The following is a 27,585-nucleotide window of genomic DNA, read 5'->3' as shown; positions in this document are numbered from 1 at the left end:
CTGCTCTCAGGCTCTGCACAGAATGACCCCAAATGTAAGAAAAAACACTGTGCACAGGCTGCTAGAGGCACATGGGGGTTTATGTGAAACCACAGATGGGTTTGGCTCGGAACAGATGTTAAAGCTCATCTCATCCCAGCCCCTTCCACTATCCCAGGTTTCTCKAAGCCTGTCCAACCTGGCTTTGAACATTTCCAGAGATGGGCCAGCCACAGCTTTTCTGGGCAACCTGTTCTAGTAGATATTTGACCCTCCACAGTCAAGAATTTCTTTTCAATCTTTAATCTAACCCTGCCCTCTGTCAGTTTGAAGCCATTCYCCTGTCACTCCAGGCCCTTSTSTCTCTCCAGCTCTCTTGGARCYGTTTTAGGCATTTAGGGGCTCTTAGGTCTCRCTGGAGCCTTCTCTGCTCCAGGCTGAACAATCCCAGCCTGCYTYCAGAGCAGAGGTGCTCCAGCCCTTTGGAGCATCTCTGTGTCCTCCTCTGAATTTGCTCCAGCAGYTCCATGTCCTTCTGATGCTGGGGGCCCCAGAGCTGGACACAGCACTGCAGGTGGAGTCTCACAAGAGCAGAGTGGAGGGGCAGAATCTCCTCTCTTGACCTGCTGGTTATCTTGAAAGGGCTTGTTTAATTTTAATGATGGAATCCCAGGGGCTGCAGGACTGCTGCTGTCTGTGYGTACACAGTGACCTCTCACACAAGGACCCAGGGTACAGACAGTCCAAGAAAACTCAGACTGGCTGTTAAACAATGAAACTTCACCCCAACCTTCACTCCAGCCTTTCAATAGTCTAAACATGAAGATAAAAAAAAAAGAATACTTCATTTAAAGATAMTTCCAGATATTTTATTCTGAATTTTACAAATAACAAGCATTTCTCTATAAAAAAACTAGGGTAAGAATCAATGTAGTTACAGCTAGGAATATTTACATTCTTCAAAGAAATTTATATATCTTTTTATATACAAGGCTRTGGCCATTACTGGTTTAAAGTACTCCCAAAGGCATTTCTAAGTAAGGCTTTATGGTCCAGAGCTGATTCTACATTTTAAGAAAAYAATTTACAACTGCCAGGACTAAGGTTCTATTCTACAAATACTGAAATAGGTATTGCAGTCCAACTTCCTGGGCAATGCACCCCCTCCCTGTGTACCCACTCACCCCAAATGCTCACTKAGAAAGGGGGGAGGAGTTCACACCTCTTCACAAAATCGTGTCAGAAGTCAGCCAAAGTTGCCTCATTCTAGAAGATTAAATACTAAATGATGCTCATGGGAGCATTACATTCACTGTCAGGGGAGTCAGAGATTCCAACAATGATTGACTGTGGAGCAAGAACACCACAAGTAGTTGTGATACCTTTTGAGTCAGTGGCATTTCCACCTGCAAGCAAAGAAATCAAAGGCACAGGATTATCTGCCATGCCTGAGATGACAACAGGAGTCAGCCTGAGAGCTGGAAAGGAAGGGATCCTTGTCCCCAGGGCCAGTTCCCTTGGTGAAGATATTGCAGTGTGATTGTTCTCTGGCGACAGGCAATCCTGCCTAACCAGGTAACTGTAAYTTGCATTGCTGCTGTGATACAGGTTACAGGCACCCAAACAATGCAGGATTTCCCAGGTTAAGGTCAGTCTGAATGTTAAAGTCTTTTTCATCTTCCTCCACAGCAGCATGAGCTCACAGGTYTATCTCAATGCCTCTGGGGTAAATYCTGTCCCTTCTCCTTGTTCTGCAGGTGTATTCATGGTCACACTCTATGCTACAAATCTGACCTGCTGCCAGCACTGACGCCACTCTGAGATCTGCCCATAACTATATCAGGTCCTTTTGTCTACATCTTGTTTGCAGGGGTCAGATCAGCTACCTATATYAGAATATTCCCTCAGTTTCTTTTGGAGATAGCTGGATTCTGCCTACCCACTACAACACGATCCTTGGTTTAGAGCTGAACTTGAAAGGACTAAGATAAAACTCTAAGTACAAAAAAAMCCCCAGTCTGCTATATTAATTATGTTGCAAATTTCTGACTCAGACTTTATGTTTTTAAAATCATAAGCAAGGGAAAACCCCTTTTTTGACACAAAGTGAATTGCCATTGAGTTTTGTAGTATTAGTCACAACTGGGAAGTTCCCTGATTTGTCTGGATATAAAAAAACAAACCAAACCAACTGTAACAACAGAAAACCCCACAAAGACCTYTAGTAAACATCAAAATATTTAAAAGTTCAAGAACAAAAGTCTCTCTTTCAGGGCACATACTTTGATAAAACAGTGGGTAAAAAACTACAGCTGAACCAGATGTTAAYTGGACACTTCAGGACTGGAATTTCCAGACTAAATCATGTATCAGGCAAGCATGTCTCTTATATTTTAGGGTATTTTCTGAAGCTGTTTACAGGAAGTCTTATGGGACATGGTTGTTTACATTGGCAAATTCATTACAAGGAAGTTGCARCTCAATGTGTTTTGCCTCAGATTCCTGTGGTTATCAGATCATTCTTCTACAACACACACAAAAAAAGCTGCTTCTCAATGTTCCAGTTCCCTGACATAAGGTTTACAAAGAAAAATATCTGTAACAAGTTTTACACCATACTCTCATGTCTGCAATGAATGTTTCAAAAAGGGTGTAAGTCTAACAAATCAGGACACGTTTTTGGGCAAGGAAGACTGGCTGTTACATGCACTCCCCTGACATGTGTTTGCTCATGTCAGGGCYGCTCTGTGATGTGCAGTGAACTCTGTAAAATCCAGGTTCTCAGTTCTGGCAGTAGACTCAAATCACACACTGCATTTTAAACCTGCCTGCTCAGGGCTTGTCAACCTACTAAACAKGAGTGACACCCAACCTGCCCCAAGCTTTGGATTTCTTTCCTTGGGAAAGTTGACAACACTATGTTTGTCAGTGTCATTTTCTGACCTGCTGACATTGGTCAGCTTCCTGCTGCATGCACAAATTAAAACGCTAAATAAAGAGGTGAGAAAATGCAGGAAAAGTGAAGCAAACCCTAGAGCTCAAGACACTGGTAGAAAGAATTTAAYCAAACCGAACTACTATAGTCTACAGTGTTTTCTACTTTCTTGTTCCTGTGACAAGCAGTCCAAGGCACACACCAGTCCCACTGCTGGAGTCTGTTACCAAGGTCAGAATTGGGGATATTGATTAATGAAAGACTGGAATCAGCCAACACCACCTGTATATTTAAATACCATAGGAAAATGCAAAACTTTCCCAACCAGCTGCTGCAGTAGAGTAAGGACCCTGACAGCTTTGGCTACAAAGGTTTAGTCTGTTTATTATTATTGTCTTAATTTAATAAGACAGAACAAAATACAAGTGCCATGAGAGAGAAACCTTTTACAGCTCACATCTGTCACACTATAACCAGCACAGCACAAACGAGACTGTGTGTACATATATATTGTATATTTAAAGAAACACAGATAATGCCAAACTTCCACAGCACAAGGAACAATTTCTCGGCAGACTGTCAACAAGATTTGTGGGTTTGTTGGGGGTTTAAAAAACAAWTTGAAAGCAATTCACTGATTACACAAGTTTGAGTGAAACAACAGACCTCACAGCAATCATACAGTTAACACTTGAGGATYGAGAACCAGTGGTCAGAAATATATTCTGAGTTTTGTTCTCAGTGCATTCCATCGTGAGGTCAATGCAGTGGCATGATTAACACAAAAATTTATGACTAAATGCATTAATTGTGTGCATGTGTATATGCACACGTGGGAAAAACACAGAACAAAGACAGCAGAATTGTTTCCATCATCCAAATTGCACAGAAAACATTAAAACAATTTTCACATAAAACTGTCACCACAAATTGAAAGGGGAGAATCCCAAACTCAGACCACTCCCTCTACACACAGGTGAAACCATTTGCATTATTTAGAATAAATCCAGCCTGGAAACAGGCCACATCCAAGGTCAGATGTAAACAACTTCAACCAAGAAGGTACAGTTCAAATCTGGCATTGGAATCAAGTGAATTTTGTGAACAGAATTTCAGTGCCAAATACTTTATGCAAAACAATCCTTTCAGTCTATGCTGAGTTAAAACATACCAAATAAGAATTAATTCTCAAAATCTTTTGTTGCTTCTTTCTCAATTTGGTAACAAATTCAGCACATGCAAAGTCATTTGAGTAAGATCACAGATAGACACGTTCTCATAACCTTCATTATAATAAATAAGTTTCCTGTCCAGAGACAGAAGTCAAGGAACCAAAAGCAATGAGCAGCTTTTCCAGGCAATTTTTACCTCTTGATGTGCATTAGCTCTGGAGGAGGTTCACTAAGGAATCCAGGTACCCTGCCAGCCCTTGAACTCATTTTCAAGTATCTTTCAGCTAACTATACACATAAAGGATTGATCAGATTCTGTTCCATGGTACACATGAACACAACCCTGGCTGAAAAATGTCATTGAAGGCTACAAAGTATTTATGTTCATATAAAAAGAGAATGTATGGTACACAGTGTTTAAATTAATAAATAAGAAAATTACAGAAAACAAAGTGTTGCCACTAGCCCTTTCTAGAATGAATTTTAGAAGAAAAGTCCATTTAACTTTCAGTCCACCAGGAAGTACGTAGGAGTTCCATCAAAAAGCTGTGCTTTTAAGTATCTCTGGATTTTCTTCTTCCTCCTTGGAATCCCTCGTGCTACTAGATGGAGGCCTGTATTCCAATCTGGGGGTGGAAGAAAGAAAAAAAAAACTTTAAAACCAGATGAGACAACTGAGAAAAAAAAATCTGAGTCCTGTTTGACAATACAGCCTCCTAATTTTAATATTCTGTTGGTCTCAGTTGAACAGGTTCCTTTCTAATACCATGTCTGTGCTCATGTGTCATCTTCAATCAGAGCCATGGCAAAAGGCCAAACACTCTCAATGTCTTTTAGATCTAAAYTGGAAGAGTTCAGCCCTTCTCCAGCACTTAGGAAACTTTCAGAACACAAAAAAAATAGATTATAACCCACATGTCTCTATACCTTGATAACGCAACACACTCTTAAAATGCATTCCTCAGATATACTTCTAGTAAGTCATGAGAGTAAAATGATAAATTTGGAGCTGAGAGATGTACACATGAACATTCACACTCGGGAAGAGGGACCAAGACTTCAGTCAAGCATTTGTATCTTCAACAGGGCTTCCTYTGCTGCCAAAACCAGCCTCTTCCTCTGACCATACTTAGGCAAGTGCACTCCTCAGGGCAGAGACACGTTAAGGTCAGGTGGCACTTACCCTTTCACCAGCAGCATTTGATCAATGGTGTCAGGAAGAGGCATACCATAGCTTTCAGGCAGAAATAGTGTCAGAATTCCTGACAGCACAGTCAGGCTCCCCATCAGGATGTAAGGCAGGAATCGATCATAGGCACCTAGTATAATACAAAAAAGGAAAGAAAATAAAAATGCAGCATCAGCTCTAAGTCTCTGATAGTYRCCCAGAGAAGCTGTGGATGCCCCAGCCCTGGAAGTGTTTAAGAACAGGCTGGACAGGGCTTGGAGCAGCCTGGTCCTAGAGAAAGGTCGGCAGGGAGGGGGAATGAGATGATCTTTAAGGTCCCTTCCAACCCAAACCATTCAGTGGTTCTGTGATGTTTGTACCAAGGCACTGGGCTTTACCTGTSCAAGATTTGTGCTTTCAATAGAACAAAACCAACCAATCCCAATCCACAGCCTGACATTTGCAGTGCATGTTATAAAKGTGGCTGTAGGAACTCAAGGGAGTGGGAACAAAAAGCTGTAAGAAGTGTCCTTATTGAGGCAATCCAACTGAGGAYTGAGTCCCCAGAGCACCTCTCCAGCAGCCCAGTTAACTCACCAAGGTAAACAAAGTAAGGAGAGAGGATGCTGCCCAGCCTGGAGGCCATGGAGCTCGCTCCMACTCCCATGTTTCGCACCACTGTTGGGTAGAGCTCAGCCGTGTAAACATAAACCATGGAGAAGGCAGATGTGATCCCAAACTTCCCCAACATCACCAGAAAAATAGACAGAGCACGGATATCTGAAATGCAAACACAGTAAGGACTTAGTCAAGCTCTGGCAATTCATGGTATCCTTAATTCCTTTGTGTTTGTGTAACTCCTGCCTAATTAACTCCAGTATCTCGGGTCTTTTTTCCCCTGTACATGTCCACAAACATAAACAATGTTCTTTTTAAATTTTTTTCTTTTTAAAATTACTAGAAGTCAACATTTCCATTTTCTCTTGAGAACAGGGCATCCTGCCAAGTGAAAAATAARGAGAACAGAGCCAGAACTGTTGAGATCCTCTCAGGTTTCAGAGGCCAGACCCCTGCTATTGCAAAAAATACCATATAACCCTTTTTAATAAAGTGAACAGAGTAAAACATTGGAAACAAGTTATTTTATTTTGTTTCCTGCTCCAGTTTTTCATTAACATTCTTAGCTACAAGTCAATAATTTAATTATAGGAAGTTGGGTTGACTTTAACTGGGACAGTTAAGATTTGAAAATCAAAACAGATCATATCAGTGTCTAATTGACTCAAAGAACAGGGAGAAAAAAAAAACCCTGAGAATGCAGCACACATACTACCTGCATAAAATAAGCAAGGCAATTTTTGCACATTCTCTTTTGTATATTCTTTGATTTGYAAATGTGTCTTAGGCAACACCACCTCCCCTTATATTCAACATCATTATCAGTAATGGCCCCATAACCCTATTAATCTAACTGGACTAAAGATACATATGGTTTGAGATCAAATAAATTTTACTTGGCCCTCCTTTCCAATAGCTRCCCATTATTTTAACTATCAGCACTAATTCAATACAAGCATCTCTGCTTATCAAAAATGCTTTCACAATGACTCCACTGAACATAACTCTTAAAACAAGCCTTAAAGTCATCAATAGCTATTTGGGAAGTGAGTTCTGCAGCCTCTTGGTAACTTCCACTTACCAAATTCTGGTTGGTCCCATCCTGGTTTTACCAGGACACCCTGCCAGGGATGTTCTTTACAGGCAAAACTGGACTACAACWCTAATCCCAGCAGATCCCAAAGCCAATGACCCACCTTTCCAACTGTATCTGAATGACATGTGGGAGCTCCTTGTTCAGCAGCACTGAGAACCAAGGAAGAGGGGCAAAGATAGGACAGGAATATCTGTATTTAGTCCCCTCAGGACACTTTTCCTCCACATCTGCCCCGTGCACAGGGGCAGGTAGTCACCTATCATACATATGTGAGATCAACTAACGATTCCATACGTGAAGGCACCAGCTGAATGAAGAGAAGAACACAGCCTCCCAAGAATAACGCAGCAGCCATTGAGTACCGTCGGGGGAGATTGCGGAGCAGCAGCCACGAAATGATGTAGGCTGGCACCTCAATCACTGCTGAGAGGAAGCAGTTCACATACACATCTCCATGCAAGTTAGGTGTGTCAAGAGAAAGTCCAAAATAGCCAACTGAGATGATCATCCTGGAAGAAAAAAATGGCAGGGTCAAACAAAACTCTCCTTTTCCTGAGGTTGCCATGAACCTCKTCCACATCTTCCCCAAGCACAGAAATGGCTTGTAAGGCAAATTCAGCATCTGGAAGACTTTTCACCTCTGAAGCAGCAGAAGTGCTGGCTTCAGAAAAAGCAAGGTAACAATTAAACCATGTGGATGCTTTTGATATTTCAAGTTGTTCTTGAATTCAAAGAATAAAATATATTACCCTGGGAGGTAAGTGATGACCATTCACACTGCAGTGATACAGCAATTGTCATTACCATACCAATACCAAGTTTATAGCCTTAACCAGAAAATCTGAGCTATTGAATTTTACTGCTGCTAAGGCCTACACCAGYTTCCCATTATGTTTACCAGGGAGCTCTGGGTGGAGAGCATTGTTTCTGGGTCGTTATGCTCCATGCTTTCTGTACAAAGTCAGAGAGGAGGAGTATGGCATCCTGGCAGGCCCAGACAGCRCAGGACTTTCTCTGCCATGCCCCAAGCTGGCTGGGCAGTATCCAAATCACACTGRCATGGCTGGGTGCCTGGACTGGTCAGTGCAGCAGGACAGAGCCTGGTGGCTGGAATGCTGCCATCTTAGCTCTCTGCCAGATGAGAGCTGATTTGCATGTGATCCAGGGAAACACACCTGGCCCTGGAGACAAACCCTGCCGTGTCTTGGGAGATGCTGGTAAACAAGGAAATAATGGGCAGTGGATCAGGACACGTCCAGGTACAAACATGAGGCACAGAAMCACTGGCACTTCCCCTCCTTCAGCATCTATGAACTGAACTGGAGCAAATTCATTGCACAGCACCAAGGGGTTCACTGACAAAATATTAGCTCTTCCTCCTCCTCACTGCATATTAGAAGACCCTTCATGATCCAATTACTTCAAACAAAGTTGCTGAGTGTACCTGGGAAGGTATGAAGTGACACAGCTGAGAGTAAACCTCTGCTGCTGTTGAGCCCTGCCCTAAGCCATTCTTCTCAGAAGCAGCTCTGCAATGTTTTTCACACCACAGTGCAACACACCCACCCCGTGCTCCTTGGAGCTATTTTTATGTACAATAAACCATAATGCTGGAACTCCCTTCCGGTAGCAATTTGCCTTAGCTTATCACATTGGCAAACCTTGATATAGTTAGATATTTTGTAGGAAAGCTTTAGTAGTATTTACATATTCCAGGGTGCCAAGAAGCCAAACTTATTCATCCTTGGTGCAAACCATGCAAAGGGAATAGTTTAATGTTCTGTTACTTAGTCAAAATTAACAAAACACTCAGCGCTATGTAAAGGTGATACACTGCTCTCTGCAATTATCCTCTTTTACTGCCCTTTTAATTCATAATACAGGGTATACCATGAGTTGGAAAACCCATTGCTGTGAGTAAGTACAAGATGCTTTACATTTTGGGAAATTAATTTAAAGGAGGTTAGGTCACTGTCATGCAAATTAGAATAGTGAAAAAATTGCCCCAACTAACTGAATACTTTTCTGCAAGAGGAGATAAGATTGTGCAAGTCAACTGTTTGACTCTTTCTGCCTATCATAAAACTTGATTTTTGATGTGGTAAAAAGCCCTTTAGAATGGGTTACTGAATCCAACAAAATGGATTACATCACTATTTCTCTCAGCTGCTTCATCCTATCAGAAGAGCTGTTCAAACAGATTTTGCATTCTACAACCACACACACAAAACTGGCTGTGCCCAGGAGTTACTGCTCTACATCAAGCAGATGAGGAGTAGGGCAGTCTCACTTCCAATTAAATGTGAGAGTCAGTGACTGGAATTGGGAGGTAAGACATTATATAGACACTTCATTGATGTTTCTGAAAGGAACTAACATTACTCTTCTTTTTGAACTGTTTTTTTTTTGCACAAATTCCCTTCTCAGTGTGTTTGTAGCCTTGTGCTTGGTGACGGGCCAGAGAATCTGGCTTAAATATTAGCCAAGTCATCCTTTGACCCAAGATGCCACATCATCTTGTGTGTGCTGGCAGGTCAGGGGGCTGAAATCCAAGGCTCTGCCTCATTAGGCACAGGATCATTGTTCAAAAAGGCAGCAAATAGACTTAGATGGTTCCCAAGCACTTGAGGGACCTTCTTGGCTTGGGCACCAGCAACAGGTACTAATTAAACCTCCCTTGTACAGCCTCTGGCAGCTTAAGTTACCCTCTCTGCTCACAGCTTTACTGAGATTTCTAGTAAAGGAAAATAATAACCATTTAATCAAATGGAGCATAAAGTATGGCTTCAGCTAGTGAAAACCAAGCTGAAGATGGCAAGTAGATTGAGCAGATAGCAGGAAAATACAGGGAAATCTCAGCTGAGAACTTCAAAGGCAGCTTTATCCCTTTAAGAGCCAATACAAAAGAAACAGAAAGATTCTGCCCTAAGTCAGGCTATATGTTCTGACCACTCGGCAGAAGCTCTCTGATTGGGGGGTAGGGCATGAGTCATTCCTCTAAAAAGACCTTGTTACAGTCAGAAGAGCATTCCCCAAGGCCCAGGATCAGGCAGCATTCCCACACATCCTTGCCAGCTGATCGGATTCTTGCTCAGTCCAGGATAAGCCTAATTGCTTCAGAAAAGAACAACAATCCAGATGTGTTTCTACACTGTCACCAAAATGAAGAACCTATGTAACCAGAATTCTGTTGTTTCAGCCAGCTAGTCATCAGTTTTTGAGCTGGTTTTGTCTGTATCTTTTCAGAATACTTTAGTGTTTAAAGGTACAAATGCCTGGATCACACTTGCTTACCAAAGCAGCACTGACATAATTGTGATAGTTAGGATATTTCGGGTTTTCACAAGATCCAAAATGGTGTATGTCTGCTGCTTCTCGGAATTCACATCTTGTAGCTGTAAAAGAGAAAACAACAAACAAAACACAGGAACTTTGACTTCCTGCAAAAATAATTATGAAAGTAAGTCCCACCACCAGCTTATACCTCAGTATTTTGATTTGCTGAAACAGGTGCCTGACTTTTAACAAAACACATMCAAGAACCAACTGCTTGTGAAAGTAGAAGCTGCTCCCTAACTTAAAGTCACTTAAAATTTAGACTGAAACTTTTCACTCTCATGACCAGTGACAGGATTCATGGAAACTGCATGCACTGAGTCAGGGGCAGTTTAGATTGAATATCAGGGAAAAGTTCTTCCCCCAGAAGGTGACTGGGCAGTGGAACAGGCTCTCTAGGGCAGTGGTCACAGCACCAGCCTGACAGAGCTCAAGAAGCATTTGGACAATGCTCCCAGGCACATGGTGTGTGACCCTTTGGGGTGTTTTGTGAAGGGCCAGGAGTTGGACTCGATGATCCGTGTGGGTCCCTTCCAGCTCAGCACATTCTATGATTGTAATCATTTTCTTTGCGGGAGGCTTCACAAAACAACTGCTTTTTGTTACTTGAATTACAAAGCAACAACATTATTCATTATTTATATGTCACTGCTGGAAGGGTTTTTACATACACTTTTGAGCACTACACCTTGAGAATCAGGCGAATCAACTGCACTCAGACTAGAAGAGAGCAAGGATGGTGTGACATTTGAAAAAAAAGTAAAGGGTTTCTTTAGCCTAAGGGCAAGAAGACCAAGGGCATCTTAAAAGATCCAGAATGATCTTCAAATATCAGCAAAAAAAGTGATAAACTGTCCTCTRTGGCCACTGCAGACACAGCAACCAATAACAAGATTAAACTGCAGCAGGGCAGAATTAGCAGATGAYTCCTCATGCTGGACCTAAGAGTAATGTATTTAAAATGAAACAAACTGGCTAATGAGCTGTAGAGTGCCCATCATTATCTAGTCTGTTTTTGAGATCATCTAAGACTATAAACAAAAAGACAACAAACTTCTTCTTTCCCCATTAAACTTTCCAGCCCCTCAACAGAAAATCACTTCTATGTAAACAGTGCAAGAGTATTCATCCATTAAGTATGAGAACAAGTTTTGTGCTTGGTAAGATTGCATAAAAGGGAAGAATTATTTTTTTTTAAATTAGGACTTTATTTTAGACCCTTAAGGAGGGGGAGAAAAAGGAGAGATTTTTCAAAATATAGAAAGGGTGATTTAAGAGGACAAATTCCATTGATTAAAACTATCAACTCTGATAAAGCAACGTGGAGTTTGTGTAACCTCTGCAGTGAGGTGAAAATTCTTTCTAAGTGATAGCTGGTTCTGCAGATCTGGACAATGAAATAGCAGTCTGGTTCATTACAAGTTTCAGTGTATCTGCTTTCATAAATCCCATTTTCTACAAAAGCAAACAGTCATTTACCTTTGATACTTTCACTCTGCCTGAAGCCAAACTTACATCACACAAACTGCAGTCACTTCACAGCTCACAGCCCTTTCTCATAAATCACATGATCTTTCCTAAGTATTCTCCAGTTCTGCCACTATTTGTTGCCAAGGGAACAAGGAAAGAAAAAAAAAATAAACAAGCAAACCATAAAACAAAACCACGAACAGAAAAAAATCAGTCAGTTGATAAGAAAAAGGGACCTTGCCTTTTAAGAACTGGATAAGCAGACAACATAATCTTTACCCGGACTGGCTCGGACAAGAAGCTATGAGAGAATGGCAAGAAAGCCAAAATGATGGTTTGAAATTAAACCTATAATCCAAGCTTTTCTATCTCCCTCTTAAGGACAATTCAACCAACAGGCCCTATTTGTGCTCCACAGCAGGTTTGTGACTTGTCACCTGCTGGACCCCAACTGGCTTGAAATCTCTGGAGTCAAAATTCTGCAGCTGCTGCTCTCCAGCTGCACGGGTTTGAGGGACTCTCAAAACATAAGCTTGACTGACTCTTCCATCCCAGCCTCACATTCCAAATGCAGGAGGGAAAAGGGCCAGCCAGATTTCTGAGAACCTCTCTGCAGCATAAACATGCTCCCTAAACCCTCAAGAGGCTGCRGGCCTTCTGCTTTCCAGCTCTTCAGAAAGCAGACATGAGAATGGTGTAAACACACCACTGATGCAGAGTTTTGCACAGATATTTTGGCCACAGCATTACTTCTACCCTACACAGCAAAGAGATGGACAGAGTGCTCCATGTTCATCAAGCTAATTTTCCTTTGGTGGTCACATAGCATGTTTTTGAAAACCAATGTTCAAATATCAGCAAATATGTACCACATTCTCCAACCCACCCTGCTGCAACATCAGCATTTCCCCTGGTCCAGCATTTTCTGGGACAACATCCCTAATCTTGCCCCCGCCTTCTGCTGCTATTCAACCCCATTCAGAGAGAGCAAACACATCAGTATTACTTTCTAAGAAAAAGAGAGAGGATTCCAGGAACAGTGAAATTAGGCACATGTTGGAACTGGAGCTTATTTTCTGATCTGCTGCAGTGCTGGCAATAGATGAGTTCTCATGGCTACAGCATGAGAAATTAGAATACTATACCTTTTCCTTCTTTTTCTTCTTATGAAGATCCAGAGAAAAAAGTACCAGGAGGAGGGGGTTTTYCTGGCATTCWCACTGWTCCAGTAATACCAGGATGTTTGCCTTACTATCTACTAGTAAGTCTGRACAAACAGCTTTGAAACAGCTTCCCTTGGTGCAGACAATCTCAACAGCAAACAGCTACAGCTTCATGGCTTCCCATTCTCCTTAGCCAGGGAAGAGGCATTGTAAARCAAATGAGGAGATTATACTCATTATATATATATGGATTTCCACTTAAATGACAAGACACTGTCAATTGTCAGCCAGTAATCGCCCAGACAGATTCGAAAGATCTGTGAGGAAGGTGCCCATTCTCCTGGAGAATGCAAACAGTTTGTCTGTCTTGACTTTTAGAGATCATATTTGAATGTGTATGGAACTGCTTCTGCACCTTAAGGGCACCCATCATTTCAGACAAAAAGAAGATTTCCATTGAAAACAGGGCCAGTGGGAAGAAAGAGATGGAAAGATATCTGTAAGTACTTCACCTGAACGGAGCTTAACTTTTGCTTTCCTTAATGTGGATGAGAAATTGGAGTTGAAGATGAACTAGAATAACAATATTTTCAATGCCACTGGGCAGGATTAGTCCTGTGTTAGATTTATATAGAGTTATACTATACACAGAATAAGCTCAGAATCTGTTTGGTGCAAGCCTTTAGAACACTGAGCAATACGCATCTCAAATTCATTATCCTCCCCTGAAAAATAGTGTAAAAGGAATACAGGTGGCTGTAAACTGGATCAAAAAGATGTTTGCATTAGAATGMATGTTGGCATTCCCATGGGAATGGGACTGCAAAGGCTTTGCAAATCTTAATGAAGGGAAAGCTATTGTGCTTTTCAGTAGAAAAGGATGATCTTTCACCCACTTGGGAAACACATAATGCAGCGTAGGCAAAAACTCCATTCATCTGTCTGGAATTAACTGCTTTGCATAGAGTCCAGCAAACAACTGGACTGCTAAACAAATCTTACCTCGCTAGGGTCAAGTATTACATCTGGGGCTGTAATGCCATTCGTTTTTGCAGCTTTTCGGATGATGTCCTCTGCCTCCTGAAACCTCCCCTGAGAGATCAACCACCGTGGAGATTCTGGAATGACCCTGCAGAGAAGGTTCAGAATAATAAGCATTTCCATGGAAAGCAATGCTGAAGGCATTGTTCCAGCCAGGAAGATCTCCAAGCATGCCACATCTTGCAGGAATTAGTGCAGTGACAACAGAAATCAGATTTACAAGAGATTTACAAGAGCAGACTAGTATAAGGAACAAGACCAGACTAAGATGCCTTTATGGATTTCAGAAGTACTGAAGGAATTAGCAATGACTCAGAAAAAGGAGCAATCCAAACACTCAAAGTATAGGAAAACAGATTAACTAAAGAAAYTCAGAAATGTGAACACAGCATGCTGTAGATTAAGAAGCATATCCTTAGAGGCTAACACATGTAAAATAATGACTGTAAATTCTGTCACAGAAAGGCAAGCCAGAGAGCAGAATTCCCCAGTCATTCGATTGCGTAAGAACCTGGATGGAATTACAAACACAACTGCTACTGTAAGTGAAGGAACACCACCACCATGTGGACTACTTCAGCTTTACATGCCACCCAAAAGGAGTATTTTAACAACTTCAGAAGAGAACATGCAAGTCCCACAGCTGTGCACGTACTGCTTTGTAGTTTGTCATATCTGTGTCACCCACCAATTCCTAGAACAACTGGGTTTTCCTTCYGCCCTTAGTTCACACTTAAAAGCCTGTAGATTTCAGTTGGTGCAGAAGTGTGAGTTTTACTGACATTTTCTTTTGCTTTCTTTGCATGTGCAACACTTAATTTTACAGAAGCCTATAAAAATGAAGAGTAGGTTTTTCAGGCATCAGTCAGATCCCATACAAAGCCGTGGACTGACGACTAAATGACTGCAAAGGGTAAATGATACAACATCCATTCTTCACCTACCCATTCCTGAATTTCACTGGCTTGGAGTGATCTTAAAAATCTGCAGACAGGACCTTCTAAGGAGTAAAGTAAGTTAAGGACACTCACCACCAGAGTGGGATGAAGAGCAGCCCGGGCAGGGTGAGGGCCAGCAGCAGCATCCGCCAGTCTCGGATGAAGAAAGCAAACAGAGGCAGCAACATGTAACCAAAGGCGTAAAATACGCACACGCCCAGGGTGCAGAACAGCACACGGATGGATTTGCCAAGGATTTCTGTGCCTGTTCAAAACAGCAAGTGATTGTCAGCATTTTAAATTAATAGCAACCAAGTAACTAAATAAAAATACCCCAAGCAATTGGCTTTGAAATGCACTGMACGGCAGAGTTGTAGGATAGAGCACTCTGCTGTCCAGCTGGAGAGGCACCACAGAGYTGCTTCATGCCATGATCCTGCATCAACTGAGGTAATTAAGAGTATAAAAGAAYGAGAACTGGCCACATAACATTTCTGTAGTTCAAAGTAGCTCCTATTTCTGTAATTTTATCTTTTCAGAATCTCACATTTTACTTGAGGAGCTGAAATCACCTGACATTCTCAACAGTTAACCTTAGCTTGATCTCCAGAGAGCTCTCTCCAGCTTATGGAGAGTGATCAGCTTCTGTAAAGAATAATTCAAAGGTGCCTAAACTATGTATGTATCACCTTTTTTGTTTCCATGGAAATCAAAGAAGATTCCAGCAKTTGCAGCAGGCTGTGTGCAGTGAGATTAGCTAAGCACTGCTTTCACCCCTGAACTGGCCTTCCTTGGCTCAAAAAGAATTTCTTGCCACCATTTGGTACTTTGGACAGTGAGGTCACTGTAAATAACATTAGTAATTAATTCTTTAATCATCTCAGATTCATGAGGTAATTCACATTCCCATGATTAAACAAGGTCTTAACTTGAAAGTACACAAAACAAAAGGCATAATGACATTTCAAATTTTACTATAGGCTGTTTAAAGACTTTAAAAAAATTATTCTATCTTGGTTCTTTTGCAGCTTTTAAATTAAACAGGTATTTAGGCCCCAAAATAGACATCAAAAATCCCAAAAAAATCATAGAACCATAGAATGGTTTGGGTTGGAAGGGAACCTAAAAGATCATCTAGATCCAATTCCCAAAAAATGATGTCTCACATGTCTTATCTCTCCAGCTAGAAGATGGACTTTATTTCCAAGTTTTTGGGGTTTTGCCTCTTTTAGGATRATAAACCACACAAACAATTCAAATTGCACCTCTACCAGCTGGAAGCTTCCAAAGAGAAGACAAGTTACCCATGCATGGTGAGGCCACACTCTTAACAGTGCTGCTTGGCAAAACAAATCAACCCTAAGTCAGTACTGGAAAGGAGCAGGAAAAGCACAAGATGAAAGGACACATGCAGTGCCCAGCAGGACTTTCATACCAAGAACAAATGCTGCCACGTAGTTAGATATCTGTCCCATGCCAACCAGCACAAACAACACTGAAAACATCTCCCAGCTGGTAGAGAAGACCTGTATGAAACTGAAGACAGTCTGCATTGCCAGAGTTGCAAACAGCACATTCTTCCTGCCAAACCTTCCATGGACAGATTAAAAAAAGAAAGACAGGGGAAAAAATATGATTAAACAACATAATGAATGAAATCTTTAGAAACAGAAAAATAAAATTACTTATATGCACAGAAATACAAAACTTCTGCAAAAAGCAGAGGTTCAGGAAATGTGACATGCAYAACTATTCTAAACACATTAAAAAAATCACTGGCCAAGAGAAAGCAGTATTCCAAGGGCTGCTAGTTAAGTTGTCTTTAAGTGTGTGCTGGAACACCATTCCTTTCTTACTGATAGGAAGAGCAGGCAAACAATTCATCAGGAACAAGTTACTTAAAATGCAAGAGTATCCAATGTTTCTCCTCCTCCAAGGAGCACACAACCCATGACACAGAGCAACATATTTAAAAAAAGAGAAAGAAGGAAGGCTTCTGGAAGAGAGGTGAAATTCAATCTGGAGGACGCTATTGTCAGTCACTGATCCCATGCCACAATCTTCATTCCATTTGGTTTGAAAAGGATCAGAATTAAGGGATTCTAGAAGGTCTCCAGATGAAGTATTTTTAAAAAACCCAAAAACCAAAGAGAAAAGAAATTCAGTTAAACTCAGCCATCAATTTTCTGTAGGAGTGGTTGCTGATGTGCTGGCCCAGGCAGCCCTACACTGCCAGGACAGGACGTGCTGAATGCACAGCTCCAAAGCCTGAGCTGACCTGCATGATTAGAGCCAGTGCCACGGGCATCAGGTGGGTCACAAGGCATGAAGAACAGACTGTTACTTGAAACCCCAAATATATTGTCAAAGTCCATGTCTCAGGGTCAGTGCAGACAGCAGAACACCACAGGCAGCCTCACTGGAGCACTCTCCTCAGGGACAGAAGGAGCTCTTGGCCATGAACCTGCTGTCCTTCAGTGGCTACRAGGAACTGGACGGGCTGCATCGATGGCCTCCTCGCCTGCCCCTGGGGAGATCTGGGACACCACGGGAAGGAGCTGCAGGGGAGTGAAGGTGGGAAGCTCATGGATTCTGGCACCAGAACAGCTCCTGCKTCCCCTGCTGAGTAGTCACCACAGGAGATGCTCAGGACCCTTATGGCAGACAGGGAGCTCTTTGGGGCAGCAGCATCAGGAAGAGGTGGTGAGAGACACCCCACAGGGAAGAGGGGAAATCACCCCTCATGTGGGAGAACAGCAGAAGGCATGTTCTGCTGTTCTGCTGAGGCAGAGCACAGCAAACCTCCTCATGTCCAAAGGCACTGGCCATCAGAGGGGCTTTGACCACTCCAGGACATGCTGAAAGGGCAAGACCAGGAGGTTTCTGGAGCTCATCARTATGACTTCCTGACACAGATGGCTGAGGAGCTGACAAAGGGAGACACTGCTGGACCTCACACTTGCAAACAAGGGAGAACTGTCTGGGGATGTGAAGGCTGTGCAGTGGAGAAGAGCAGGATCATGAGGGGGGAACAAGGCAGAAGGCAGGATCACACAGAGAACAAACATTGGCCTGCCCAGGGATTTTTCTGGAAAAAAAGYCATGGCATATAGCTTTGGAGAGAAGTACAGGATGACTGGTTAAGTTTTAAAGATTATGGYACAGAGATTATGTTTCAATGAAACAAAAACTCTGCAAGTATCAGCAAATTAGAGGACCATATGTTGTTCTCAGGGAATCAGGAAGAGAGCACACAATGTATTGCACAGCAAATCCCAGGGAGAGAATCAGAAAATCTGAGCTTTACAAAATACAAACAGCTATCAGCAGTACCAAAATTAATGGCATCTTCCTTTTTTTTTAATGATGGTACTGATAAACTAGAAAGTTTTGCTTCTGTGGAGTACAGCTGAACAGCATTTTTGATTTGGAGCTTCCACAAACACAGCTTATTGGATTACATGCTGTATTTGATGATGAGAAAGAAAAGCTATAGAGGTTTATAAAAAGAGAGTTTCAAATTTGACCTAAATAAAAAGGAAAACAAGCCTCAGAGATCCTCTCAACAYAGTCCAAAATAAATAGAAGAGAATGTCATTGATCTGATTTTTCCAGGTGAAATTTATCTTCTACACCTGTTTTCTGGCATAAAACCAGTTTACTCCAGAGTGATTTCATTGCAAAAACAAACAGACRTAGATAACACCTACTAACAATCTTTGTAACGTTCTGTTCTAGTTCAGGACATTTCTCTACACACTCTGTGTACATTCAGGTTAGACAGAACAAAGACATGTTAGTAGTTGCAGAAAGACACTTATAGGAAACTTGACATACAGAAACTGCCTACAAACGAGCATCAAAGARCCAGCAGCTCTGGTGTATATACTTTACTTGTCTGAGAGCTGTCCTGAGATGAAAGATCCCAGCAGGACACCCACAAAGAACAGGGAGGTGCTCAGGGGTCCCTTCCAGTCGTTGGCACATACGAGATTCCACTGCAGGGAGAGAGAATTAGAAAGTCTTTTAGTAAACAGGATTTCCCCTCCCTCCTAAACTCTGCTGAGCTGGGTTTGGAAGGAGTGAGAACAGAATTACAGAACGGTTTGTGTTGGAAGGGGCCTTAAGGACCATTTCATTCCACMCCCCTGCCTTGGGCASGGACACSTTCCACCATGCCAGGCTGCTCCAAGCCCCRTCCWACCTGGCCTTGAACACTTCCAGGGMTGGGGCAGCCACAGCTTCWCTGRCAACCTGTGCCAGGGCCTCCCCACCCTCACASGGAAGAATTTCTTCCTAATATCCACTATAAGCTTGCCCTCGGTCAGTATGAGGGCCATCCCCTCCTYGTCCTGTCACTACATGACCTTGTAAATGGCTCCTAAACTTGGTTTCTCTGCATATAGTAATGTTTCCCATTAAAAATTCACATTCCTAATTTAAGGAAAAATTAACTATAGATACAAGAATATAGAAAGAAAAARCCTCTATTATATTTTAATATGGTTTTGAGAGACAGGAGACTGTTCGTTCTTCACTGGGAATCTAACTAACATCAATTAGATCCTTTGGAATACAAATTGAAATATATACCAAACAAACCAAGATTTACAAAATTAAAACAAAAATGAGGAATMAAAGAAAATATTTATTGAATAAAGTCTTCAGTAGTTTCCAACCTCCTACCCAGTTCAGTCAGATGTTTWTGAAACAGCATTTGTGTTATTTTTCCATCTACATAAACAGCTATTATTAAAAGAGTCTCAGTTTCATTTTGGTTATCTAGGGGGGGAAAAAGTGCGTAAATATTAGAAGAAAGGACAAAACCCAGCAGGGATCCCTCATCCCCTCCTTCATAGCCGTCTTGTGACTGGAGGAGTTCCAGAGCTCTCCCACGACCAGGCTCCAGAGGGCAGGTGCTGCAGCCCTGCAGGAGAGGAACTGGGAGGCAACCAAYGCTTCTGATGTGAGACCAAACCCTCCTGAGCTTAGTTATTCAAACAGATCCCTCAGGGCCCCTTCTGACGTTTTAGGAATGGAAAATTTTAGATTTTAATCTGCATTAAAAAGGCCGAAATGAAAATATTCACCCTGACCTGAATAACTAATCCTCCTTGTCCCCCCATTACAAGAATTCAGTATATTATTTTTCAGTTTGTATTGGAACACTCTTCAGTGCTTTGATCTGCTCCATAAGAAATGCAGTGCTGTGTGTCCCAGCTCCACCATCCACCTCATCCGTGGGAATGCTGGTGTTTTGCTGTCTGCCAGTCCCATATCCTCAGCACTAAGCCTTTGACTCCAGGAATCTCACAGCTCTCAGCCTGCTAACAGCCATCTACAACTTCATCCCAGTCTACTTTTTAAGGTTCAAGGATCATTTAAAACTATGCACAGAATGAACAACACCAGCAATGGCCTTCCACTGCCAGATCCCTGTGTCAAAATGCAACTGAGCCATTGCTTATTTCATGGAATAGCATCCAGTTTTGAATTAGAACTGGGAACTGCTYCAGGGATGAATTATGGTCATTCACACAGCCTGCACTTTCATCAGCTGTCTAACTTTAGYTGCCAGCCCTTACACTATCTTGTAAGACAGTCATCATCATTATTATTTTTAAGGTCAAAATGCACCTTTTCTCAATTTGTAGCTGTATTCAAGCAATTTCCTAAGCTCTCCATTGATAAATCTGTTTGTGGTTTTATGTCTGAAAAATCTCTCCTTCTATCAGGTTTCATAACCCTCAGCATCACCCTTGCACTTCCTCCCCAGACCTTTTCAGCCTCACAGCACCTGAAGCTCAGATACCAGCACATCCCACCAACACCATCAATTAGTCATCACTACAGAAGTTCCTTCCAGAGGCATCACTACAGAAGTTCCTTCCAGAATTATGGCTTTCTAACAAATGCATCCCGCTCATGGTAAGGAGTTGAACTTACTTTAGTTATCAATATCATTTGCATTAAGAATTGTAATTAACATTTATAGTTAAATCTGTGTTATTCAACGGAAGCTGTACTTCATTATAAAGAAAGTTTGAGCCTTTCTGTGATGACCACAGAGGCTAAGCYAGCTAGGAAGCTTCAGTAAAATATATCTGGCAACTTGGAAATACCAGCAAATGATGATCAAATTCATAAAGGCCAAAGGTTTCAGTGGTTATGGWATGCCTTTACATGATAACACTTACCAGGGAAAAAAATACCACAAACACAAATCCTGCTATTATAAGACTTGCCTAGTCACAAAAAGCCATCTTTGTATCAACTACTGGAGCCAGACATCCTCAATAACAGAATTAAAATCTAGCTTGGTGATTAATCTGTCATTACTAAATAGCTCCTTACTTCCTAGCTGATCACCCTGTGCCTGTSAGTCCACCATCTCCTTTCATCTGTCCTACACCCTGCACTTTGGCACAAGACTTGCACAACATTTGGATTTCCAGACACTGGCATGTTTGTGCCCTATAACAAACACGTTCTTCAGATCACTGAGGTAGAGACCTTTCTTGGAAAAGTTCATGGTATTAAAATGTTTAGCACAGCTCTGCCAAAACCTTCTTGCACTGGAGGGTGGAAACAGAGTGGGMATTCAAATGTGGCAATGATTACCAGCTTGTTTTTCTGGCCTCTCTGTTAAAGCAGGGTGAGGAGTTGTCATGCTGAAGATCACTTGAACCAGGCACCAAAGTGAAGTTCAACATCAAATTTCCAAAGTAGAACCACCTTGGTTGTACAATACCAGTTATTTACAGGCTCCACAGAAGAACGATTAGAACAAAGGKATTTTAAGGTCCCATACCCTTTGCCCCAGTAAATAAATGTCAAAGTCTTCAATTTATTAAGGGCACACCTATATTGCTTGTCAGTGATATAGCATCAGCCCTCCAGAACCATTTTGCAACCATCCCCTTCCCTCAGCTGCACATTGTCCAACAGGAAATCACCAAAGCATCACTGGTAGAAGACCAGCATGGCAAAGAGAAGTGTCCCAGGAGTAGTTACTGATTAAACCCTGCTGCTGGCAGCRCTGTTTGGACACAGCATACCGTGACCCAGTGCTCTAAAACCATGTGCTATTTTCACTTCTTAGTATCCTTTGARCTAGCTTGCTAGCTGCAACAGCCTTTGCCCCAGTGAACAAGATAAGGTTAACCTCAGCAAGGTATCTGGGCTCCAAACAGGAGAAAAACATTTCCGCTGTTTTCAAAGAGCAGCTGCTCAYGTTGGAAGCATGGAGCTGCTCAATACTGGTACCCAACGACACAGAACATCCTTGCCCTATTTTGTTATACCTTTGGGACATCCTCTGCTGCAGTTTAAACTTGTCTTCTTACTCATCTTGTAGATATTTTGTGATTTTTGTACTTCCCAGACAATTCATCAGGTTGGGGTGATGTCTGTCAGCAGCCTCATGCCCAGCAGCAATGATCACCTGTACACCTGCGCTGAAGTGAGATAACGCACCTCCATAAGATTCCTGGCTGATGCCAGTCACTAGTGAGGACAGSAGGGAACAGGGGATGGGGAAAAGAGGACATGGAGAGGCTATGGAGATGACCAGGAATGTGGACAGCTTGGGTTAGAAGTGGGGGGGACCAAAAAGGAGAGGGACTGAAGCAGTTGCTTCTCAAGCACAGATCTGGGGCCTGAGTATGAAATCTGTTGCTATAAAGGCAAGCTCAGTGACAAAACTGAGAAGAATAAACACTATAAACTAGTCCCTCAGATCTCTTCCCTCCCACAAACACAAGACCCTTCCCTAATGCCATTACAAGAACACTAAACAAAGCTGGACCGTGACAAATACAAAACTTCAAAAGCCTTGCTTGGTTATACTCCCGTCCTAAAAGGGAAAGCCTTATAGAAGAAAGAGTTTTTGCAGTTACAAGATACTGTCTTCCCATTTCTTTATTTTTTTAAACTCTTTTCCTGTCTTGCTGAGAATAACATGCATAACTGAAAAATGAAGTGGGTAGTTCAATGCATTAAYATTTTCTTTTTTAAAATCAACATGTTAGCAAGACTTTCTGAAGCTAGGCCAATATCCTGTATTCTCTCCTTTCACTTGCTTCTCTCAGCAAGCAGAGGCAGGTTCTTCAAAAAATATGAGTCGCACAACCAAGTACTGACAACCTTTGATTCTGAATCTGGTTTTGTTTATATCCATACAAGTATTCTCTGCTTACTCAAGAGCTATGAGTGTTATTAAAACGTGTTTCCTTTGAAAACACATTTGTATATTCCAAATACTTAGAAGTTCTAGATGTTACATTGAAGCTTATTATCTAAAGYAAACAGAAATCTGTATCTACAAAATACACATTCTGCTTAATTTTTCTACCTCTAGTTGTTTTAAATTTTTTACAGAGATAAAACTTGCATARAACAGGAAGGAAATTGCCAAGTATTTTATAATTCCAGTACAGAAACTAAATTATTCCCCGCACATCACATTTTGAGATGGTTGGAAAAAAAGGAAATGGGGAATTTTCATCAGAAACKGAGAAACCTGAGCTGAGTTTGAATTGAAAAGTAAAGAGGACACAAAGGGAACTCTACCTTGTCACTAACTGTCCACGGTGCTTCTAAAAGAACACTGTTTCCACTTAACAGTATCAACTGTAGGCTTATCATTCTTTAACAATACTGAACTTATGTTGCAATGCYAGAAACACCTGTACTTTGTACAATTCTGAACATTACTGCATGATGTGCTTTTTAAATCACACCTTGAAAAACACAGCACTTTACAATTACCTTTATATACCTATCAGATATTCRTGTTTACCTACTAAAGGAAAACTAGATTTTCTTTTCCTTCTTCTGATAATAACACTAAGCTTTTGTACCTGCAAAGACCCAAAGGTCTTCCCACAGCTTTATCAGCTCCCAGGGSTGAGAAGTATGAACTTCAGACACAGATATTAACCTACAACGGTAAAAAAGGAGCACCTGTTTTAAAAGACAATAAATAATGGAGGTGTCTAACATTAATGAAGAGTTGGGTGAGAGCTGAAGCTGGATAACATGGGGGTGATTTACAATTCAGCTGTTGGCTCCACTCCTGCAACAGCCTGGTCCCGTGGAAGGYGTCCCTACCCATGCCAGCGGGGTTGGAATTAGATGATCTTTAAGGTCTCTCCCAACCCAAATCATTCTATGATTCTATCACCCTATAAATTACAATGTCTATAGCATAAGCATGTGTTTTTATTTTGGCAAAGCAAAACAAGACATCCCTGTGCCTTTCAAAAGGGTGAATATTGAAAACTGATTTACCAGCTGTTCCACAGAGACCATTTGTGTCCTTCCAGATGTCCCTGCTGCAGTTTCCCCTGCTTCCCTAAGCTCTGGCATAACCCACWGATCTCCAGGGACTGGGGGCTGACAGCACAGCAGGGCACTTGAACCYCTGGGGTGCAGAGAATGAAATCCTCTGGGCCCTTGTGTCTGCCCAGAACTTTCTCYCCCTGAACATCCTCACAGGATGAAGAGCCAGCCCTGTGCTGAGCCCCTGATCACCTGGCAATTCCCACCATGTGCATCCTTCCTCTGCAAAAGCCAACATTTCCTAAWGTCTGCTAATAGCAAAATGGACATAAAACATGCAAACCTGGCATGCACCACTTGCACTGATTTCAGACTGATGAACAGTACAACAACTTTTTAGAAGCTGAGGATGARTAAGTGTATCCAAAATCCAGGGCCTGTTTATGGTTCACTGTGTTAGAATTACTCTTGTATGAACTAAAATATTCTGACTGSTGTATCATCTAACACCTCATTATATCATATTTCCTGCACTCGTGCCCTTAACTCCACTGCTCAATTCTACACCCAGTTATTCTGTATAGCCCCAAAACAACMCAGGCTGGCAGAAGTTAACCTCTTCCCTTAATTACTCCTTGTTTAGTCCTTTTACTACCATGTATGAACTTCTACTACTCCTACATTCATTTTTAACAGGACTTATGGAGAAATCAGAATGACACAGATGGCTTCTTGAGCCAAAAAACCACTTTTCTTATCCCCTGAGTTACAGCATTTCAAAAAGTAAAAGACAGAAAGGGATTTTGTTACACTGGAGCTGGTTAACACTGCAGGCTGGCTAATAACAACCTTCTGCTGTCAGTCTGTGAGAAAAGAAAGTCCCTCTTCAACTGGGAGGGAAATGAATGTTTTAAGTCTCCCTAGAAAAGCAGAACCATAAACAAGGTTTCTCTAAAGTCCTTTTTGCTGAGAAATTCAGCAAAAACCTTTCTTAAAAAAAAAAAAAAAATCCCCCTTCCCCCTCCTAGTGTCAGCTACGGAAATCTGGGACAAAGGTCCTCATGATTATTCAACACGTTAGAGATATGCAACTAAACACAAGATTAGTTAATCATAAAAGCACCACCAAGCCAAGAAATTAAACAAGTTTAACACTGAAAACCTGTAAGTGTGTGAAAGGCCACGGCTCTTGCAAAACTCTCTCAGAAGTATTAATATTAAAGGGGAAAAAAATACCGCCTCAGTGCACGATGCCTGGGCAGACAAACATTGCCTCCCACGGACTCGGGACAGATGCCAAGTCACACAGACAACGGGCCAGGGCTGCGGAGCCTCAACACGGTGTGAGCAGCGCCCTTTTCTTATAGATTGTAAAACTCCTGCATGATGCTCCAGTAGCTCAAGACATTTTAATTGACGCCAAGCCAGAGCTGAGTGAAGAAGCTGCAGAGACAAAGCACCACGTCTAAGGCAGGATAACCAGCACAGCATTCTGAACAAAACCCGTGTGTCTGCCCATGAACAGGCCTGCCCGGGAAGATGCCAAGTGCCTTACGCTGCCCTCAGAATGCTCAGCCTTTCACAACAGTGCATTTCAGCAAGGACTGGGGCTTGGAAATTCCAAGCAGCTTTCCTCTTGAGGAGGACAGCAGTTCTTTAGAAATAGGTGAGGCAATGCCTTGTTCCACTTRTCAGAATCACTCAAGCCCTTGCCTGAGTTTCCAACAACTCCAKTGTCCCCATTTTCAATCCTCCATGTGCTGCCATGGTTCCTCTCCYATGTTCCCAGCCTCACCCAAGTCCTGTGTGCTCAGATCAGCTCAGGATCATTTAGTACKCACACCCATCACTATCCAAACACTCATCACAACCCATTCTGAAAAGCAAGAAACAATGGCAAACATAGATCCAGCTCCATAAAATGCATCTACAGGCAATGGGACTGTATAAACTTTGTAAACCTTCTGTAAAAGGCCTGTATTTGCAGTGAAACTCAAGAATTCCTCCAAAGTACTCCTCAAAATACATTTCCTTGCCTCTTAAGTCAACCTGCACCTGTGGGTTTGGACGGCTTTCATCTGAAACCAGTGACAATCAGCCCAGCTTCACATTTAGCTGGATGCCCAGACAACAGACTTGAGTCAAGGGATAAATCTGCACAGAGGAGAACCTGACCTGTCCCAGCAGATGAGCACAGAGACCAAAGCAGTGGGCACGACCAAAGCGGAGGCACTGTGGGTGCATGCAAAGTTCTGGGTCCTTTGAATAAAGCATCAAACCAGGGCTCCCCCACCTGAGCGTACAGCACAGCTCAAGATAACTTTAATTGTGAGAGTGGTGACACCTTGGCACACGCTGCCCAGAAAAGCTATGAATGCCCCATCCCTGGAAGTGGTCAAGGCAAGGCTGGACATGGCTTGGAGCAACCTGGTCTAGTGGAAGGTGTTCATGACCATGCCAGGGGACTGGAGCAAGTTGGTCCCTAAGGCCCCTTCCAATCCAAACCATTCTGTGCTTCTATGAGTTCTACYACCTTCATTTTTTTAAAGAAAGAAAACAAATGCTGTTGATCTCCAGAGTTCAAAGAGACATCTCTGTCACACCAAGCAAGCTGAACCCGATGCTGACCCTGCTCCAGCCCCTTGCACAGATACCTGATGAACCAAGAAGCAGTTACATACAGTGACCAGTCTCTGGGAAAGGAAACAGGTTGCACTTGGAAGCTCATTAGAGAAGCACAGAATGTTAGGGGACTGGAATGGACCTTAAAGATCATCTAGACCCTGCCACGGGCAGGGACACCTCCACTAGACCAGGCTGCTCAAGGCCTTATCCAGCCTGGCTTTGAAYATTGCCCAGGTTGGGGCAWCCACAACTTCCCTGGGCAACCTGTTGCAGTGTCTCACCACCGACACTCTAAAAACTTGCTTCCTCTTTCTTATGCAAACGAAAGCGAATAGCAGACCTCAAAATAAACTCGGCATGGCAGGTTTCACAGCAGATCAGTGCGCCGGCAGAAACCTCAGAACGCGGCGGAGCTGCGCCGGTGTTGCCACAACCCCACGGTTCTCCCCGGCATCCGYGGCTGCCCGAGGGTCCCCTCCCGCCCCCGCGGCCGCGCACCTCGGTGACGATGGTGGAGCGATARACATCGCGGCTGTACTCCCAGCCGTCCAGGCACGGCTCCTGCTCCAGCGCCTCCAGCTCCACGTCGGAGCCGGGTCGCAGCCCCAGCGCCGAGAAGTTGGCGAGCGCGGCCAGGCGGTAGCGGCGGCAGCGGCTCGGCACCTCCTGCCCGCCCCGCTGCTCCAGCGGGATGCTGGCGTTGCGCCACTCGCCGCTCAGGTTGGCCCCGCGGGGCACGACGCACCGGTGCTCGGGGGTGCC

General features: G+C 42.7%; 1 protein-coding gene across 1 annotated transcript; it reads right to left on the bottom strand.

Moving 5' to 3' along the window:
• Window positions 1-876: 876 nt before the first annotated feature.
• Window positions 877-27,585, bottom strand: LOC130584005 (organic cation/carnitine transporter 2-like; the record flags this gene model as incomplete). The annotated part of the gene is made up of 10 exons (XM_057383740.1): window positions 877-4,712; window positions 5,270-5,405; window positions 5,852-6,034; window positions 7,263-7,477; window positions 10,263-10,363; window positions 13,940-14,066; window positions 15,010-15,181; window positions 16,352-16,506; window positions 18,811-18,914; window positions 27,322-27,585. Coding segments are annotated over 10 exons (1,545 nt in total), but the record flags the coding sequence as incomplete, so codon positions are not given.

The sequence above is a fragment of the Malurus melanocephalus genome, unplaced genomic scaffold (assembly GCF_030028575.1).
Source record: "Malurus melanocephalus ecotype Western Australia unplaced genomic scaffold, MMel_1.1 scaffold_657, whole genome shotgun sequence".
Classification (NCBI taxonomy): domain Eukaryota; kingdom Metazoa; phylum Chordata; class Aves; order Passeriformes; family Maluridae; genus Malurus; species Malurus melanocephalus.
The sequence above is the reverse complement of the archived record's forward strand: the minus strand, read 5'-3'. Positions and strand labels throughout refer to the sequence as shown.